The 18,141-nt window shown below is 36.6% G+C and overlaps 1 protein-coding gene across 1 annotated transcript in view; it reads left to right on the forward strand.

The window, feature by feature from the left end:
• TTC27 (tetratricopeptide repeat domain 27) overlaps positions 1–18,141 on the forward strand; it is a gene marked incomplete at its 5' end in the record, with an annotated part of 44,837 nt that overhangs the window by 7,423 nt on the left and 19,273 nt on the right. Inside the window, 3 exons of the mRNA XM_009874200.1 lie at positions 2,808–2,903; positions 4,452–4,574; positions 11,541–11,768. Coding sequence (XP_009872502.1) covers positions 2,808–2,903; positions 4,452–4,574; positions 11,541–11,768 — 447 coding nt within the window. The remainder of the gene's footprint in view (positions 1–2,807; positions 2,904–4,451; positions 4,575–11,540; positions 11,769–18,141) is intronic.

Consider the following 18,141-nt stretch of genomic DNA (forward strand, 5'->3'; position numbering starts at 1 on the left):
GTCCCATTTGGGGGGTAATCTATTAAACTAAGTGCTTTTAAATGTTGTGTACGGAAGAAGTCACATATCGTTTAGCCTTGTGAATTTTAGTTGATTTCTGCTGTAGTTCTGTTTAACAAGTTCCAAGGCAGGAATCTTAAACTAAGACACTAAATCTTAGGTCTTTTGACTGTGTTGCAGATATTCTTTATTTACATCGGTTTATTTTTTTACACAGTATATATGTTTAAGATTACTAATGAGAAAGAATTCTCACTTGGCAACGCTCTCATATTCATTTTATTGGTTTATTGTTCTGTGATTAGATATTAGCTGAGCAATAAGGTTAGGATTCTCATTTTCTTGCTACTACACAACTCAGATTTTATTTCTTCAAGCATAATCAGAAACATGGAACTAAGAAATTTTTGAGTAACTTTTTTTTCTGTACTTCACTAGTAGGCAGAACTATTGGAGCTTGTTTTTTCAACAGATGAAAGAGTATGTAAACCATGGATTTTAATAACTTAAGTTCATTACCATTTACCTTTTTTAGGGCATATGTAATATTCATATGTTCTACCTACATTTTCAGTTTTTGTTGGAACTCTGAGCAGAGTACAATATTTGTTTTGGGAATGGGGAGAATTCTGCTAGGTAAGAGTCATGTACTCCTACAACACATCATTTACATTACGCTTTTCTGCTTAGGGAATGTAGAAAAGATATGGCCACAAATTTTCCAGTATAACATGTTGATTTTGAAAAAAACCCATGTTTTTCTTTGAATTCCAATTTTTCTTTTCGAACAATAGAAATTTAAAAACAACAACCAACAATAAAAAGCTAAACCAAGAGCAAAACTTTTTGATTGACTTAAAACATTTTTCTGCCTTCCATCTCCTGTTGTCAAAACTGTTTTGCAGGATATATTTAGGATCTTTTGGCTTTCCTCAGGCTTACAGTAATTATTGTTTTTAAATTTTCCAATGTAGTAGTTTACTAGTTTGTCTGGTCTTGTAAAATGATTACCCAAGGAATTGGACAATTTTTCGGTTTTTGTTGCAACAGAATATAGAAAAATGTGCTTCTGCATAGTATTAGAACATTTCAGCAGAACTAAAGCTGTGAAATATGATTTGGTAAATAGTTTATAGTCAAGTAAACTCAGTAATTAAATAATATTACTTTAAAAGTTTTATTTGAATCTGACTCCTTTTGGTTTGCTTGAACCTGTATAAAGGAATGCAATTTTATTAGTCTGTCCCTCTCCTTACTACAGATGAACCTCAGCCATTTTCTTGGGGTATGTTTCTGGATAATCTCTAGGAACAAATTTCTAGAGATAAAATTATGAGAGAGAATGTGAATAAGATTGAATAATTTAATTATTAGTATTTAAAATTAGGAGGTTAAGTGTGGATTTAAAGCCTAGAATATTACTGCTGATTGTGATTTTTTTTTTCTTTTCAGAGAAGTGTAAAGCTACATAATTAATACCGTTAACATCAGTAGCAGTTACAAGATGCTTAGCAGTTTAAATCACATAACCAATTACTTTAATTTTAAACCATTCTTATTTGCATTATTGATATAGTTAGGATAGCCAACTGTTGGATTTAAAGAGAGAAAGAAATGATCCTATCCAATTTTCCTTTTGTTTGAGAATCTTTACATTCATTTTCCGTGCTGAGAAAATTCTGAGCCTTTCTAGCTGCTTCTTTAAGTCCTAAACTGAGTTCTATGCAAGACCTGGATAGAGGAACCATGTGAACCATGTGAACCAAGTAATTTAATATTCCCTTAGTTATACTTCTGGCCTTAAATTTGCTGATTTAATGATGGCTAACATTTGAAGAGAATTTCTGCCTTGTCTTAAAATTTCTAACCAACTTTCTGACTATAGCTACCTTTAATGTTTTATTTTTCTTGATATTGAACTTTGACTTTAAAAACTTTGCAGCGGATTTTTGGAGACGAAGATGGTGCTGAAGCTGCTGCACTTTTGTATGCTAAAGTTACCATTCACTTTCAAAGGGTTTCAAAAGAAAACATTTCAACAATCCAAAGCTTCACCAAAAGAAAAAAAAAAGGTCTAAATTGAATTGTACTCCAAATCACAGTATTTTATTCTATATTAGAACTGTGTTTCGAAAGCATGGTCCACAATATGTTTGTCTCTCTCGTTCTGATAAGAAATTTCATGCCTAAAACACATCAATGCTATCTTAGGGACAAACTACCTAAAGGATTGGTTACAGGAAGGATGAATTTGGTCAAGATTAAGATTATTGATTATTCAAAATTTATTAATGAAATTTGGTATACAGAGAGGAAAATTTTAGCACCACTTAATCATTAACCAATGGCAAAATATGTTCAAGTGACTTGATTACAGATTCTCTAGATGACAAGATTCACACTAATTTACTGTAAGATAATTCAGTCAAAGGAGATGTCTTTATATATCTGTCTGCATTCTTAAATACAGGATGTGCACTTATAAATATTAGGCAAGGACACAGTTTTACTCTACAAGTATTTGTTTGGGATTGTAAATTTGACTTTTATTCCAATTATACACCTGGAAACTTGAATCTCTTTTTTGTTGTTAGCTGTAATAGAGTTTCTACATTAATGCTTATTGAATTTTCTTACATGGGGTAATAAAAAGACTTGTAGCATATTATGGTGTGAGCTTACTGGCATTTTGTGTTATCTTCAATACAGTTTCTCCATCATGTGAAGAATGCCTAAAATCCTGAGTGCTTTGAATTATTTTTTTAGAGCAAGTAATTAGTAAAACAGAATACACTTTGCATTTACAGGCACTTGCAGACCAGTTTGAAGACACAAATACATCGGTATCTGAACGCATGAAGATTTTCTACTGTTGTCAGGTGCCTCCACGTTGGGCTATACAGGTGGGAAGCAATCCCATTTCAAGCTTTACCTAAAAGTCTTATTTTTTTGGATACTGCATGACTCCAAAATCAAGAGAGTGTGATAGAATTTTAAGTTGAAACACTGTAGAAATAAAAATGTAACCTAATAGCACACCAGGTTTTTCTGGAGAGAAATCAAGTTCTACAGTGTTTTGATTTCAGATGTCTTGTTCTGTCATGCACAAAAGTAATTGCTTGCCGCGCAATTCTTACTCATTTTTCTTTTTCCTCCAATTTTCCAAGCCAAAGATACAAGTGTTAAAATAGAGATTTATAATAGAAGATGACTGAAGGCTTCTAGTCGTAGTAATGAAGAGGCATTGCCTATATAAATTTTACCAAATCTGACTCCAAGTAAATTTAATAAAGCATAGATGAGATTAAGTTCTAGACACTGGCAAATAAGTAGTGATGAGTATTAAGCTAACAAATTATTACTTTGTACAGATTTTCAGAGTTTGCCAAATAATTATATCAAAAAACTGTAACCAGTTCTTAAATTTTTGACTACCAGTCAAACATAAGGTATGGTAACTCCTTGAATTTGTAACATATCGTGAACCAAGCCTATAAAGAGAGGTCTATGACATCTGTGGAATACTTCAGGGAATCCTTTCAGGATCACAAAAATACTGCAGAGGTTCACAGATGGAATCTTGTAGCTTAGTAAAGTGTCCTTATACAGAATGCCCCCATTTGTCTTTGCAAACCAAATTTTGTTTCACACAGTAAATAGGCTTCATCTCAGAAGAAAGGATAACTTACGTGTGATTTGAATCTCCTCTCAAAAAATAAACACAAGACCAGAGACAACTTTTAAAAAGTCATCAAAACATACCTTGTTTGGTTTTAAATTGTCAAGATTGCTCATTTATTTTCACAAGGGCACTGAAATAATAGCTGAATTTGAAATAACAAAGAGGCTGACTTATCTAGGAGGAAAACTCAGCTAGGGAGTGGAACCTGAACACAAATCCAATACTGATTTTACTAAAAACGAACACCTTTTGGCACCTATTGGGATGGTGATTTCTCACAAGTAGTTTATAAAATGGTATCAGAGCCTTTGTCTCCATCTGTGTGTTTTCACAGGTCCAGATTACTATGACAAAGCATTGCTAGGCGAGGCTTCAATGCCCTCCTTCAGCCTCTATTTCCCACCTTTAGCATTTCCAACTTCTGCTGCACCTGCTCTCCAGTAGAACAAGCCCTGCACCTTAACTAAGGGGTGGAAGTTCAGTTCTGAAAACTAATTCTTGTGATGCCTGTTTCAATTTTTGTGTTATCTTATAAACTAGTTGAACGTACTACTGACATGAACAAAAGTCCAGTCAGAACAGTTATTGTTCTATTGATGGTTTTTTTGAGATATGTTCATTGTTTGAGGCTCTAGCTTGAAGGTTCAACAGAATAATTCCATATTCTCTGCCTGCTTCTTGCTGATGTCAGAAATGCCTCTATTTTTAAAAAATATAAATAGTATTTACTTACCTGTTTTCAGTTACCTGGAAATCTTTATCTTTCCAGCGTCAGCTTGCAAGCTTACTATTTGAGCTGGGGTGCACCAACTCTGCCTTACAAATATTTGAGGAGCTGGAAATGTGGGAAGATGCAGTAATCTGCTATGAAAGAGCAGGACAGCACGGAAAGGTAAGAAAAATGGTCTTTATAGCTAAGATCTTGTCTTGAAATAGTAAGTAGAGTATGAAGGACTGTCTGACTCAAGCTATTAATTCACTAATGACACTCACTTCTACCAGGGCTTCATGAGGAAAGTCTGTTTAAGAAAAATGGATACATGACACATGAGTCTGTCATAACCTGTTGTCATGGGTTAGGGCTGGGCCGGCCTCTAACACAGACAGACGCTCTCTAACCCCCTCTTCCCCCCGCCCAAATGGGAAGGAAAAGGGAATGAAGCAGAGAGACTTTTGGGTTAGAGAAGAAAAAAAAAATACAACAGCTTTAATGAAACAATAATAATAGAAAATAATAGTGGAATGATAAAAGTAAAGAACTATATACAACTATAGATAATAGCCCGATATCATACCCGACTACCTCCCCTGATATCAATCACCACTGGTGCTGCAGAGCAGGAGGCACTGGGGAAGCCCCAGGCTGAGCGGCGGTGGCGGGAGCTGGATACAGGGAGCTGGATTCGAGAAGTCAGGATCCGGATCAAAAGCAGGAGGTCAGATGGAGTCCTCTCTGGACACCGGCCGTTGCAGAAGAGGGCAAAAAAGGACCGAAACTCTCGTGATCACCAATTTATACTAAATATGACGTATATGGAATGGAATACTCTCGTCGGTCACCTGTCCTGTCTGTTACCCCCTGGAGGTGCAACCTTTTACTTCCTTGTGACCCCCCTTTACTACCCGGCACCCCCAGCGTGGCACACAAGAGCCAGCAGTGGCTTTGGTCGCCATAGGAATAAGTATAAGCAAGAGCCTTTCTGCATCCCAGTCCCAGGCAGTAACTGTAAACATCAGGTGTTATCACTGCCAGTAGCACACGCTGTCTGCAAAAACATGCTGCTAACTTCAGAAAGTGCAGCCTTTTAGAAGAGACTAAAATTGAAAAGTAAAAATCACTAAATAGGACTGGGTTTTAGCTCAAACCTGGGACACCTGTGAATCCTAAAAAAGGGATATTTGGGTTAAAGACCTCATGAAATAGAAGTGGATATATAAGAACTTAAGAAGCAAGAGGACTGTGATAGTGATTGTTGAAAATATTCAAGGGAGGTTAAGTTAAACTGTGGATGCACAGCAGGGTGTCATGGGGGCACTTCAAGAAGGCTGTAGCAGTCATTCACGATGGCGTCTTGAAGCTTTGGCTGGAGGGGATGTTAGTTTTCTTTCTCACTTGATTTCAGACTATTAATTGTATATTTTAAAGCCTATTTAAATGGAACAGCATTAGTGCTTGATATAATTAATTGCCTAATGCTAACATATTCAAATTACAGATTCAAGCATTGAAGACAAGAAGCATTGTAAGATTAAGTTTAGTTGTGTTCTCTTTCTCATGCACTCTCACAGAGAAACATTAACAGGGACTTAAGCTGTCAAGCATTGTTGTCAGAATTTATATAGTTTTCAGAAATACTTTCAGCCAAAAATATCTTATCTTCGCTGTTCTTTCCCTCTGTTTGATATATGGTAGCATTAAATGATCGTAACATGATAGTATGTGTGCCTTTGGCATAAGCACAAAGACTACGTTTAAACTAATTTAAGCTTAGAGAATAGAGAGCTATAACTTCATTTACTAGAAAAAATGCAAAATTTCTGACAGTTACATATTTTTTTCTAGCTATCGTGCACCAATGCCTAGATTTTGGTCATTATAAACTGACAGATACGTCTTGCTGGCAAATTCTGTATCCCATTATGCGTGCCTTGGGGATAGTATGCTAATATCCCAATCTTCTCAGTACGGTGGGGAAATAGAGGTCAATATTTTCCATTTCCTGGAAATGCATTCTGTCCTAGTTACATTCACAAGCTGCCCTTAGGGAGTTATGAAAATGGTACTCGGAGAATAGGACAGGATATCTGACACAGGAAACTACTTCGAAATGCTTTTGGAATGAGGGTTTGTGCTGTGCTTTGAAAAACAGAAAATGCTGTGTAAGTACCAAGTAACAGTAGTGCTGGAAAAAAGCTAACTTCAGACCCAAAAAAAGCCAGAAAATTAGAAACATTTAGCTGTACACCAAGGGGAGTGATGATCTGTGCTCCTTATCAGAAAGCTTTAAGAGCTTATATATATCAAAAATGGTTTTATGTTTTTAAAACCAGCAATTATTCTTTTAGAAATACAGAAGAATCTTACTAGAGCAGTATGTTTTTCAGTGTATGTTCACATCATTAAAGACCTTGGCATGTATGTGCCCAAAAGAACAAACTATGTTGAATAAACTTCTGCATGTTTTTACTTGCAAATGCTTTTATACAGAAAATCTAAATTTAAATACTGAAAGTCTATTAAAACAGCCAGGTGGCAACAGTGTCTCAATGCATTTGATGAGTACTTACACATCAAAGTAATATGTTCTTGTTCCTAGTTTTGAATTACTTGCTGACAAAGAAACAGAGCATGTAGATAAGGCTGTGTGAAACTCCACATTATGCACTGGTAAATATGTAATTCACAGGGCCAGGTAGCAGTACAAGTTTTTCAGAGTAGGCTATCACTAACATTTAGTAAACTTTTTGAGGATTTTTTACTGTTACTAGATATGACTTTATACTCATTTGTTTCATAATCTGAACAAAACTAGTAGAAACTGGTGTCATTACATGAGTCAACAGAAGAGTAACAGGGATTCAACAGAAGCATACTCTTCAAGAGAAGAGTAACAGAACCAAGTGATGAGCTAAACAGGGCACAGAACAACAACAACAAAAAAATTATATAATCTGAATGTAAAGTATGTTGACAGTTGTTGCATCTTTCTTATTCCAGTCTTGTTATATTAACAGGCTTATTGCAAAAGGGGACACTAATCTCCATGTATGTAGCAAAAATTAATGTTGAAAAGTGTCCCTCTCCCTTCCTTGAACTGTAAGGGGGACCCAGAGATCTCAAAAGTTTTAGTTACATCAGACAACTTCACAGAATCACAGAGTCAACTTCATTTGGTTAAGGTGTGAGAGGTCCCTTCAATCTTACTGGAAATTGTTAATACACTAAAAATTGTATTATTTCTCTGATAAATAAAAAAGAAAGGATGAACCAGAGATGTGAATTTTCAGTTCTTCCAATTGAAGTGAAGCCTTTCTCCCTTGTAGGAGTTCTAAAGCACAGTAGCTGCTGATCTTTGATAAATTCGTGAGTTTGGCATCAGCCTGGTATTCCCTCTTACAACACTGTTTTTAGCCTTAGCCGTCTTCCATCATCTCTCCTCAGAGTAAAGAGCATGGTATATACTCTGGTTTAGAGCAACCCATACCCAGCAGTCCATGTTCTACAGAATTATTTTTCATGTCATGACATGACACATATTTCAAAATATTTGAGTGAGGAAACACAGTTATGATAAGATCTCAGAAGCTAAACTTTAAATTGAAGAAATGCTTCCCAGATGCAAAGTTAAGCAGTACTAAATTGATTAGTGCTTGAGCTCATTCAAGAACTTGATTGATTTCTACTACATATCATAACATGTCGGAGGCAGGTAAGAACTCCTATATGTAGCTACAAAATTGAGAAAGAGGAATAAATGGCTTGCCCAAGGTCATGCGTGAAGTTGCAGGGAAGATGACTTGAAAGCCGATGAGCTTTCTCTTTCTCTCACTACCTCTTTCCGTGCCCATCTGCTCTGCTTCTTCATGCTGCTTCTCTGGGAGCCTAGCAAATAATTTGAAAGCAGAAAAGTTGAAAGTATTTTAGGAAATACTTTGAACTAGCGAAGGAATGGATTGTCAGTAATAGAACTGTGAAGGGTGAGGCTTGTCGGGTATTATAGGAAACAAATAAAATAAAAGCATGGGAATATTGGAATGGGACGACAAGTGGAAGCTGAGATTTGGGAAACCCAAAGCAGGATGAATCGTGGTTACCAGCAGTCTGTAGTGAGAAACAGAACCCTTTTTACAGATTGGGGATTTTTGAAGTGTTGCCTGTTTAATTCCCATACTGACCATAGTAGTCAAGAAAGCAAGATAACAGCCTAAATCTTTCTTGTGTTTGAATTGACTTTTGAACGGAATATTGAATTCTGTCCATTCCGGCGCAGACCGTTCTGTGAAAAGCAGTGTTGTTGTAATTACATCTCTTTGAGTTGACAGAGGTTATACAACTTAATTTTTTTCTTTTTAGGTACATTCTAATTGATTTTTTTTATCAAGGATTATTAATTTAGATAGAAGTTTTAGTTATAAAGCATGTGAATAAATCATTATTAGTTTAATGGGTAAGAATAAGTAGTGTTTATTGCTTTCATGTACGTTGTGTGAGCCATATGGAAAATGTTTCTTGATGTAACATTTTTTTGTTAAGACAAGATTTGTGTTTTACAGAAGTAGAACTGTTATCAAAGATTCTTTGTGCATTTTTGAAAATAGTTTACTGCAAAGTTAGGAGAAAGGAATATTTTTTCTTCACAAAACCTAGACAAAATGAGAAAGATGAGTTAAAGTATCTGGTTTTCTAGAAGACAAATGGCAAATGTTTTGAGAATATGATGGTTTTCAGTTTGTAGTTATAACCCTTTGTATTAGCCTTTAAAGATTTAAGTATTAAAAAGGTTTGTAACGTGCCAGAGAGGCGATCAGATAGCTAATCAAGTGAAGAAAAAGTCAGATTTCTGCTTATTTAATTCTATTTTATCTGTGCCCTGAAGTGTTTATGTTGGCAGTGTGTTCTTGTAAGCTTAGACCAGAACATGATGTTTTTATGCTCTTATATGTGAAATACAATTAGTGAATGGGAGTCTTTCTAGTCTAGTACTGGGTATTGCCACAGAACAGCAATCTGAGTTTGGGAGTGCCCCGCAGAGGAAGAGGTAAAGCAGCAGCAGTCAGTGCACTTTTCACCTCCTAGCTGCTGTTTACGCAGCAGCATTGAGTCTTTTTCCTTTATGTGAAGGGAGAAAAAGCCCTTGCTTTTTGGTGCCTAATGTTTTTACCGCAATAATAAAGCACACAGTTCTCTCTGCACTATGGAAAAACATCTTAAAGATTTATCATTAAAATGTGTCCCTTTAATCTTGTCATAGCAGCTAATGGAGGCAGGGAGGAGGAAGTAGGACTGTCGCAGAATCACAGAATGTTTGAGGTTGGAAGGGAGCTCTGGAGATTGAATCCAACCCCCCTTCTAGAGCAGGACCACAGAATCTAGGGCAGGTCACACAGGAACGCATCCAGATGGGTCTTGAAAGTCTCCAGAGAAGGAGATTCCACAACCTCTCTGGGGAGCCTGTTCCAGTGCGCTGTCACCCTTACAGTAGAGAAGTTTTTCCTCGTGCTCTGGCTTGAATCCATTGCACCTTGTCCTATCACAGAGTACAAGGGCAAAGAGGTTGTCCCTGCCTTCTTGACGCCCGGCCCTCGTATATTTACTGTCCTTTAGCCAGACCCTCTGCAAGTGCCCTGTTAGGTGGGATTTTCTAATGCTTTAACTTGGCTAATTTTAAATTTTAAGTAATAGGTGGTTTTTTGGCTTTCTTTGGAAAGCTGTTCTATAGGCACTTAAACCCACTTAGTCTTAAGTTATTTTTCTAACATTCAGCCACTGTTTGTCTTCTTAGTAGGATTCTGGTTTTGCCAGGTTAAGATCCTTTTAGAAATCTAAACAATAAATCTGTTCTTCACATTTGTTCACTTCAAATATTTGTAGGCTTTACTGTTACTTTATTTAACAAAAATAATAGCAAGAATGAAGTTAAAAATTGCTACGCATTCAATATTTCAAAACAAATAAAGTAATTTTTCTAAAGATGATTTTCAGACAGTGTCAATGAATTTTACTAATTGGAGAAAGAGGAGTGAGAGACTTTTATTCTTTAAAGATCATCTGAAGGACAAAGCAGCTTTTATAGAAGAAGAAAAACAGTATTAATTAAAATACAGAGATGAACTCAGCTTTCCTTTTAGATAAACTAGCTATGCTAGAGGAATGAGTAGTGTTACAATGTCAAACCCTAATTCTGTGACCGACTGTGTTGAATCTTTCATGGTTCAGATAGTTCAAGTAGATCTTTTCTAAAAGAAAAATTATACTGAGCTGAATTATGTATGTTACATTTTTGCAGCAGGGAACTGAGGTAAGAGTTCAGTCTGAACAACAGATCATCTGTCCAGTATATTTATCTTTTCAAAAAGCCACAGAAAGCAGACTATCTCTTCTTTAAAAGAGAAACAGTAATTTTATTGTTAAAGTGAGATAGTGACCCTGAGATAAAGAGCTTTTGAAAGTTAGTTACAACCAATAATGGATGTCTGGGAGACCCAGCTTGTGTCGTCTTTTTCCATAATGCTGTGTATATATACTAAATATATTTTATTTTAAATGAATTTATAACTTCTGCATCTTATGTAAAAGAGTAGCATTTCCCAAACCAACAGCATGGAAGTGGATGTGTCTTCAGACATAACAGAATGGAAGTAATTGTTTTCAGGAAAGAGCGAATAGAGAAGAAGGAATTACAGTCATTGCAAGAGTTCTTGTTAGGATATGTGTCATAAACTATTAGGATTGCACATACCTTAACTGTGCTGATACTGCATTGCCATGAAGTAGGGGTAGGTTTGATGTCCAAGACTGATATTTGCTCTTGGGACAGAATACACACCTAAGATAGGAAACGAAGAGCAAGTTGCTTCTTGTTTTAATGGGTACTTTTTCCTTGGTGTATTAAACTGAAAGCCACCATATTATGTTAATGTTGAAGTGGAGTTTTTAAAAACGGTTTGGAAACAGATCCTCTTTGGGCTTTGTCTTTGATGCTGTGTTGGATCAAGATACTGTTTCCTTACTAACCCGATTTGTTAGTCTTTGGCTGATGATTGCAAAGTGCTGAAGTGGTATCTGTTAAGGTAGGTGAGTAACTGAAAATAAAATAAATTTTCCCATTGCCTATTGATTTCTTTTTTTCTTTAACAGGCAGAAGAAATACTCAGGCGGGAGTTAGAGAAAAAGGAAACACCAGGATTATATTGTTTGCTTGGTGACGTTCTTAAAGACCACCAGTATTACGACAAAGCCTGGGAGCTCTCCAGGCACCGAAGTGCCCGTGCCCAGCGCTCCAAAGGCCTCCTTCATCTCCACAACCGGGAATTCAGGGAATGTGTGGAGTGCTTTGAACGTTCCGTGCAGATCAACCCTATGCAGGTTGGGAAATGATACGCATATGGCTTTGTTTTAGTTGGTGTGTTCAGTTTTGAATGATGACACACTTTTTAAAAAGACAATTCTGTGCACAGTTTTCTGAGTAACAGCTTATTACTATTGTTAGCAAATTTTTCACCATGTACTTAGAAACCTGGCTAAAAGCAGTAGCATAATGAAATGAAGACATCCTTTTGCATTCAAGTTCTGGCATGCAGCTCTTTGCCCGTACAGCTCTTCTATTTCAAAAAGAGATCAAGCAATTGAAAACTAATAATTATCATCAAATAAGTCCTGAACAAGTGCCAAGCAAAATAGTTACAACAAGAATGCTATACAGATTTTAATGAAATTATTTTTGTCTTCTCTGTTGGCTTTGAGTTACAAACTCTGATCTCTCTATTTCACAGAAATCTTGAAGTGTTCTGCTCTGTGCTGCTCTGGAGTCACTGAGAAGTGTTGTGTTACACTTGTGATGACAATAGCTTTTATTATAATAATGCATCAAAACTGTAACCACATTCAAAAGAGTCATCTTGATGAAGCTGGTTATTTTGATGGATCCTTAGCAAGCTATTCTACAGACAATTTTTATAATCTTGTTTGAGTTTCTCAGCCAATATATCTCATCCCATTAAGGTCCACCCTGTGAAAGGTCTTGAGAATTTAAAAGTTTGTGGTTGTTTTTGTATATAAATTCTGCTCTTCATAGCCATTTCCAGGTCCATGCAAAAGTAGGATATTCCTCCTTCTTGCTCTCCAAAGAATACTGCTGAAGCTGCTGTTCTGAGTTGCACATAGCTGACTAGACTTCTAGTTTAGAAAAAATTTTCAAGACCTTCATCCTTTCACATTTTTTATCCTGAAGCTTCTTGGTATTTCAATGATGTATTTTATTCTAGCGAATCAGATTCTTGTTCTTATTCAAGTGAACTCCAGATAACTTATAAACACGTTTAGAATAGGAAGTAAAATGAACAAAAATGCTTCCCTTGTCTTTCAGTTCTCTTACTGACGCAGGAAATGCTGACAAAATATATATTGCTCAGATAGAAACCTCATTGAAATGAAGCGGACTTCCAGATAATAAAGGGCTGCAGAAGGTGCCCTACAGGGCTCAAAATGGAGAATTGTTCTGCTAAGATGCTCTTTTATTTCATGTACTTTCCAGAGGAAATTTAAAATGAAAGGCAATTCAGGAAAAAATAAGCAGTCCATATGGGAAGGCAAACAATTCCTCCTCTTGTCATTCATGAAGCTTTATTTAAGATTCAGATAAATAATTTCAAGCAAGTAGATTAAGCAGCTGGATAGCATGGATTGACATATCACTGTCTTCTGAAGTCTCTGTATGCCGTCACTACAGAAGTTGTTTCCTGTTTCAGGATGTCTTGTGGATGCAGAACAGAAGGGTGATTCTAGATGGAAGGACTTTTATACAAGAAAAATACTAATTAATTGTTCTCAGAATTATGAATAATTTGTCAGGTAAACAAGGACTATTACAAAGAAATTGTTATTTGTGTGGTTATCAGAAACTATTTTGGAACAGATGTTTTTTAGGCTACAGCAAGTGATTCCCCAAGATACCTAGTGGATAAAATCGTTCTCTGTCAGCCTTCCTGTAATCTTGTGTACTCTTTGGCCAACTGGACAAATTTCGTTGGGATCTCTGAGGTAGGTCTTTGCAGTATGAGCCAACCACCATATTAATCTTTGGGAAACCCATGAAAAAATGAAATTCTTACAGTTCAAATATAACTGAAACTTATCTTTGTTAGCACTGCTGCTCCCAGAATTACTTGTTCTGGTACATGCATAGTAAATGACAAATGCATTTCTCTTGCACTGTCTCTGCAACCATCTTGTAAGGTTGGACTGAGGCAATTCCAGAGATCAGAGAGCTCGTGCATCTGTTCTCCAGTGGTAAAAGTCTGTGTAACAAAACTTACAGCTTGTTCAGTTACAGATTTGGAAGTTCTTGTGTTTAATAGCGTGTGGTTCTCTGTATCCAGTCACTTCACATTTGAATTTTCCAGAAATAAGAGTGTTCATAGCACGTTTTATATGCCCACACTGTTCTCCACCATGTCACAGTCTGCAGAAAAAGAATAATTCTCTTTTGTGTTAGGCTGTTTGGTTCATAACTTCTCAGGCTAATTTTCTTGGGTGTAAAGCAAGACAAGTTAAGTCTCTCCAATTTGAGAAAACAGTCACACTTCAAAAGTCTGCTTGCCATCAGCTACATCTGGAGTGTAAAGTTTTGGACACTGCAATGAGAGCCTTATTCTCAACAACTCTCCTCATTCATCTTGTGATAGTAAAAGTAACTCAAACAAGAGTTGAGCCAGAGTCTCTCACTGGAAATTATGGTAAAAGTCTGTACTTAGGTAAAACTATACTATGTTCTGTCAGTGTATTGTGTTCAAGAAACTGAATTAAAAGGGATGTAAATACTGCCAAAAATTTAATAATTAAAAAGGTAGTCAGCTAGGATTTCACTCAACTAGAGCATTTAAAATTGTACTGTAATTACTAACTCCAAAGACTTAGTTTTGCTCTACAGGGCATAGATTGTTTCTAAACTAATGCTGCTCTACTCCTACAAGTATTGTAGTGAAGAGTTTACTGGAGTCTGAAAAAAAAAATCTATATGTATTTGCCATATGCAAATAATAGAAATTGCTATAAAAATGCAAAAAAGTTTCTTCAGATATATGGTTTGGGTTTGTTTCTCTTTAAGTATTCATCTATACTGTAATTAGGTTATTTTGGAGTTGTATTCTCACTAATATGAGAGAATTGGTTAGACTTTCTTAAAGTATTTCATAATCATTTAGATTTAATTAAGACTTGCCTGGAAATTCCTGATGGAAAGTTTTAACAAATAGTCCAGGCCTAAATTATCTTCCTTTGCTAGTCACTGCATTCAGTTTTGAAAAGGATAAAAATTTACAGCTCATTTTCATGTGTTTTTCTAATCAGTAGCAACATCTGAACCTCTAGCCAATGAGCTTTTTTTATTTCCAAACAAGAACTTTAACCTAGTTCCACAAGCCTTGACAAAAGTCTTTTTTAAACTTGGACAAAGGTTTCCTTACGCTACCTTTTCAGTCAGTCACTTTCCTCAGGGCTGTTGTTACATCAGCCAGTGGGATCAGCAGATTTCATGCCCTCCCCAATAGAAAGGGAATTCTTACCGTTCTTTCCATGAAAAATAGCTTAAGTCTGTTCTTAAACTGTATCTTAAGTATACTATTAAATAGTTATTATACTTCTTATCTTGTGGAAGAAATTCATACTCTCTTTCCAGATGTGTTATGGATGATAAAACACAGTTTCATTGCTACAGTAGATCAAAAGCAATGATTTTTTGTTTGGTGGAGTTTTTTACACAGCTACCACATTTTTTCATTTAACCTGTCAGACTTGTGCTTTTGGAGCTTTCTTATTTGTGTTGCACACCTGCTTTTAAAGCATGTGCACTTATTCTGAATAATCTCTTTTACTTAGTTTTTAACTGTTAAAATTGTCAGGGCTTTTTAGAGCCTTTTTTACTGAGGCCTGAGATTTTAATCCATATCAGTTCTGTTGTTTGTTTACACAGTTAATTTTCTATGGGATTGATGCTGAAGTTTTCTTTAACATATAGGGATATTCTTCCATTTGCATAACCTATTCCATTTTCTGTATACCTTTTGCCTCAGTATTGTAGCATCTCGTGAGGCTTCTTGATTTAAGTCTCATCCCAGAGACTTTTCCTCTCATTCTTCTTGTTGACTAAAGGATCTATTTTGGATACCTTTCCTAACCTTCGCCATCATGTTCAGTTCTCATGGTTTTTTTTCCATTCAACTGAAACCTTTGTACATAGTTACTGCTAGGCAAAATATCTTGCTTCAAGTTATTAAGAAAATAAAATTAGTTATTGTTCTTTGCAATCAGTGTATGATTTTTATTAGGTACCTGCTCATATAGCTCTTCTCCACAGAAGTAAAGAATCATTTTACTTTCTCCTCATGCTGTAACTTTTTCTTGAGAAAGGAGTTGACAAGCCTAAGCCTTGGTAAGCCAGTTCCTGTGGGATGTGGCTGCTCACCATCAGCCTCAAAAAAGGGACATTTTGATGCTTTTACTCATTAGAATTATAAAAAACGCAGTGACTGTTGTTCTCTCACTCTTTACAGAAACACTGTCTAAATTTTATCCCGAGCCTTGGAGCTAGCCTTCAATTTCATACTTGATCAGTCCTGTCTCTACTTCCACCTTTCATGTCCAGAAAGTTATTGATCTAGAAGTAGGAGAAAGGGGAGTTGATGAGATAGCAGCCGTATGGGAGTGCTGGACTTACGGAGACTTGATGAACTTAAAAAATGAGACTATTTATTTCCTATTAATTTTGCCCTCTGAGTTTTGGGAAACATTGTTTTCTCCTCATGTGCAGTTTCTTCTTTGCATAGTGAGTTTAAGGATCATGAAGGGTGACAGGCTGACAGTGCTGAAAAGTAGATTTTCGTGATTGCCCAGGCCAAATGTAACTGGCAGTTCTGTCTTCACCTGTTCATCCATGTGCTCTGAGGATGGACCATCCAGATACACCCTCAAATGCAAAAGGATACCTTTATTAGCAAGCTGGTCCAGTTCTTTTCTTGATATCATTAAGACTGCCCACCAGGGTGCCAGATCTGACGGGTATCAATGTCATACATTTGTATTCTGGGATTCAACTTTTGAAACAGATTAACTGAGCTCTACAGCAGGTAAGTCAGGAGTAAATACCTTGTTACTGATTTTATAAGTTCAGCCTCAGAAAAATGAGTCCGATCTGGAGAGATCTACAAAAATAGCTGCTTCAGAGTTTGCAGTTAATCTGCAGATGTAAAAGCTCCTTTCATATGAACCGACAGCTTTATCTTCAACCTTGTAAGATCCCTGATTTGCAAATGTTTCTTAAGTTAAAGTTGTGTTTAAACAGCCCTTATGGTTTCCTATGAACAACCTGAGTTGTAAGCATTGCGTCCTTCAGAATTATTACCTAAAACACGAGAGGATATAAACATTAATCAGACATCTTGAAAAGTAGTATGTTATTGTGCAGTATAAATTAATGTAACCTGGTTTTCCATCTTCCTCTTTCCAACATTTTTCCTCTCTCAAAAAATTTTCCAAGAACCTCTGTTTGTTTCTTACCTTGGCATTTAGAATGGAGAGATGGCTGAACATTGCAGTAGGTAGTACTTCCTGGAACAATTTTGCAGCACATCATGAAATGTTCTGTTTAGTTTTGACTGCATACATTTAAACAGCATAATGCTGTCAGAAAACATTCTGTCAATGTACTTGGGATTTAGTATTTTGCTGAATTACAGAGCTTTTCTAAAAGGTCGTACTGCTTAGCTTGCAGCTCTTAGAGGCACAAATTACAGCAAATTAAATATGCTTTTTTATGGCTCTTCAATAGCAAGCTCCTGATTTGCCAAATGGTTAGGGTCTCCATCTGATATTATTTAGAACAGAATAGACTATTTCAGTTGGAAGGGACCTACAATGATCAGCTAGTCCAATTGCCTGACCACTTCAGGGCTGACCAAGTTAAAGCATCTTGTTAAGGGCATTGTCCAAACACTTCTTAAACAGCATCAACCACCTGTCTAGGAAGCGCGTTTCAACATTTGACCACCCTCTGCATAAAGAAATGCTTCCTAATGTCTGGTCTAAACCTCCTCTGGGGCAGCTTTGAACTATTCCCATGTGTCCTGTCACTGGACATCAGCTCAGCAGGAGTCGGCCGTGTGCCCTGGCATCTGAGAGGGCAAACCCTGTCCTGGGGTGTATCAAACACATCATGGCCAGCCTGTCAAAATTGGCGATTTTCCCACAGAATTGAGCAATGGTGTGGCCTTTTGAATACTCTGTGCAGTTCTGGGCCCCACAATCAAGAAGGACAGTAAGGTCCTTGAAAACATCCAGAGGAAGGCAACAAAGCCAGTGGAAGGGCTGGAAGTCCTATGAGGACTTGTCTAGTTTGGAGAAAAGGGGGCTGAAGGGTGACCTCATTGCTTTCTACAGCTTCCTAAGGAGAGGAAGTGCAGAGGGAGGTGCCGAGTTCTTTTCCTTGCTTGAATCCGTATGGATGAGAGGTATTTGATTGTAACAACTAAAGACTAGCAATGCAAGATTATTGAACTGGTAAAGTTCTGTTCCCTGCACAAGGCATTATACAAGGCATTATACATTTCTATCTCTAAGCATTGCATTATAAACTAGAGAAGATTGATATTCTGACAAGTAGGAAGAGCTGTCATTTTGAACCTGTAACGGAGCTGTAGCTTCTGTGTGCCATTCGACGTTCCACTCAAGGTTTCCAGCGGTGTGT

This window comes from Apaloderma vittatum, unplaced genomic scaffold (genome assembly GCF_000703405.1).
Source record: "Apaloderma vittatum isolate BGI_N311 unplaced genomic scaffold, ASM70340v1 scaffold2248, whole genome shotgun sequence".
NCBI classification, from domain to species: domain Eukaryota; kingdom Metazoa; phylum Chordata; class Aves; order Trogoniformes; family Trogonidae; genus Apaloderma; species Apaloderma vittatum.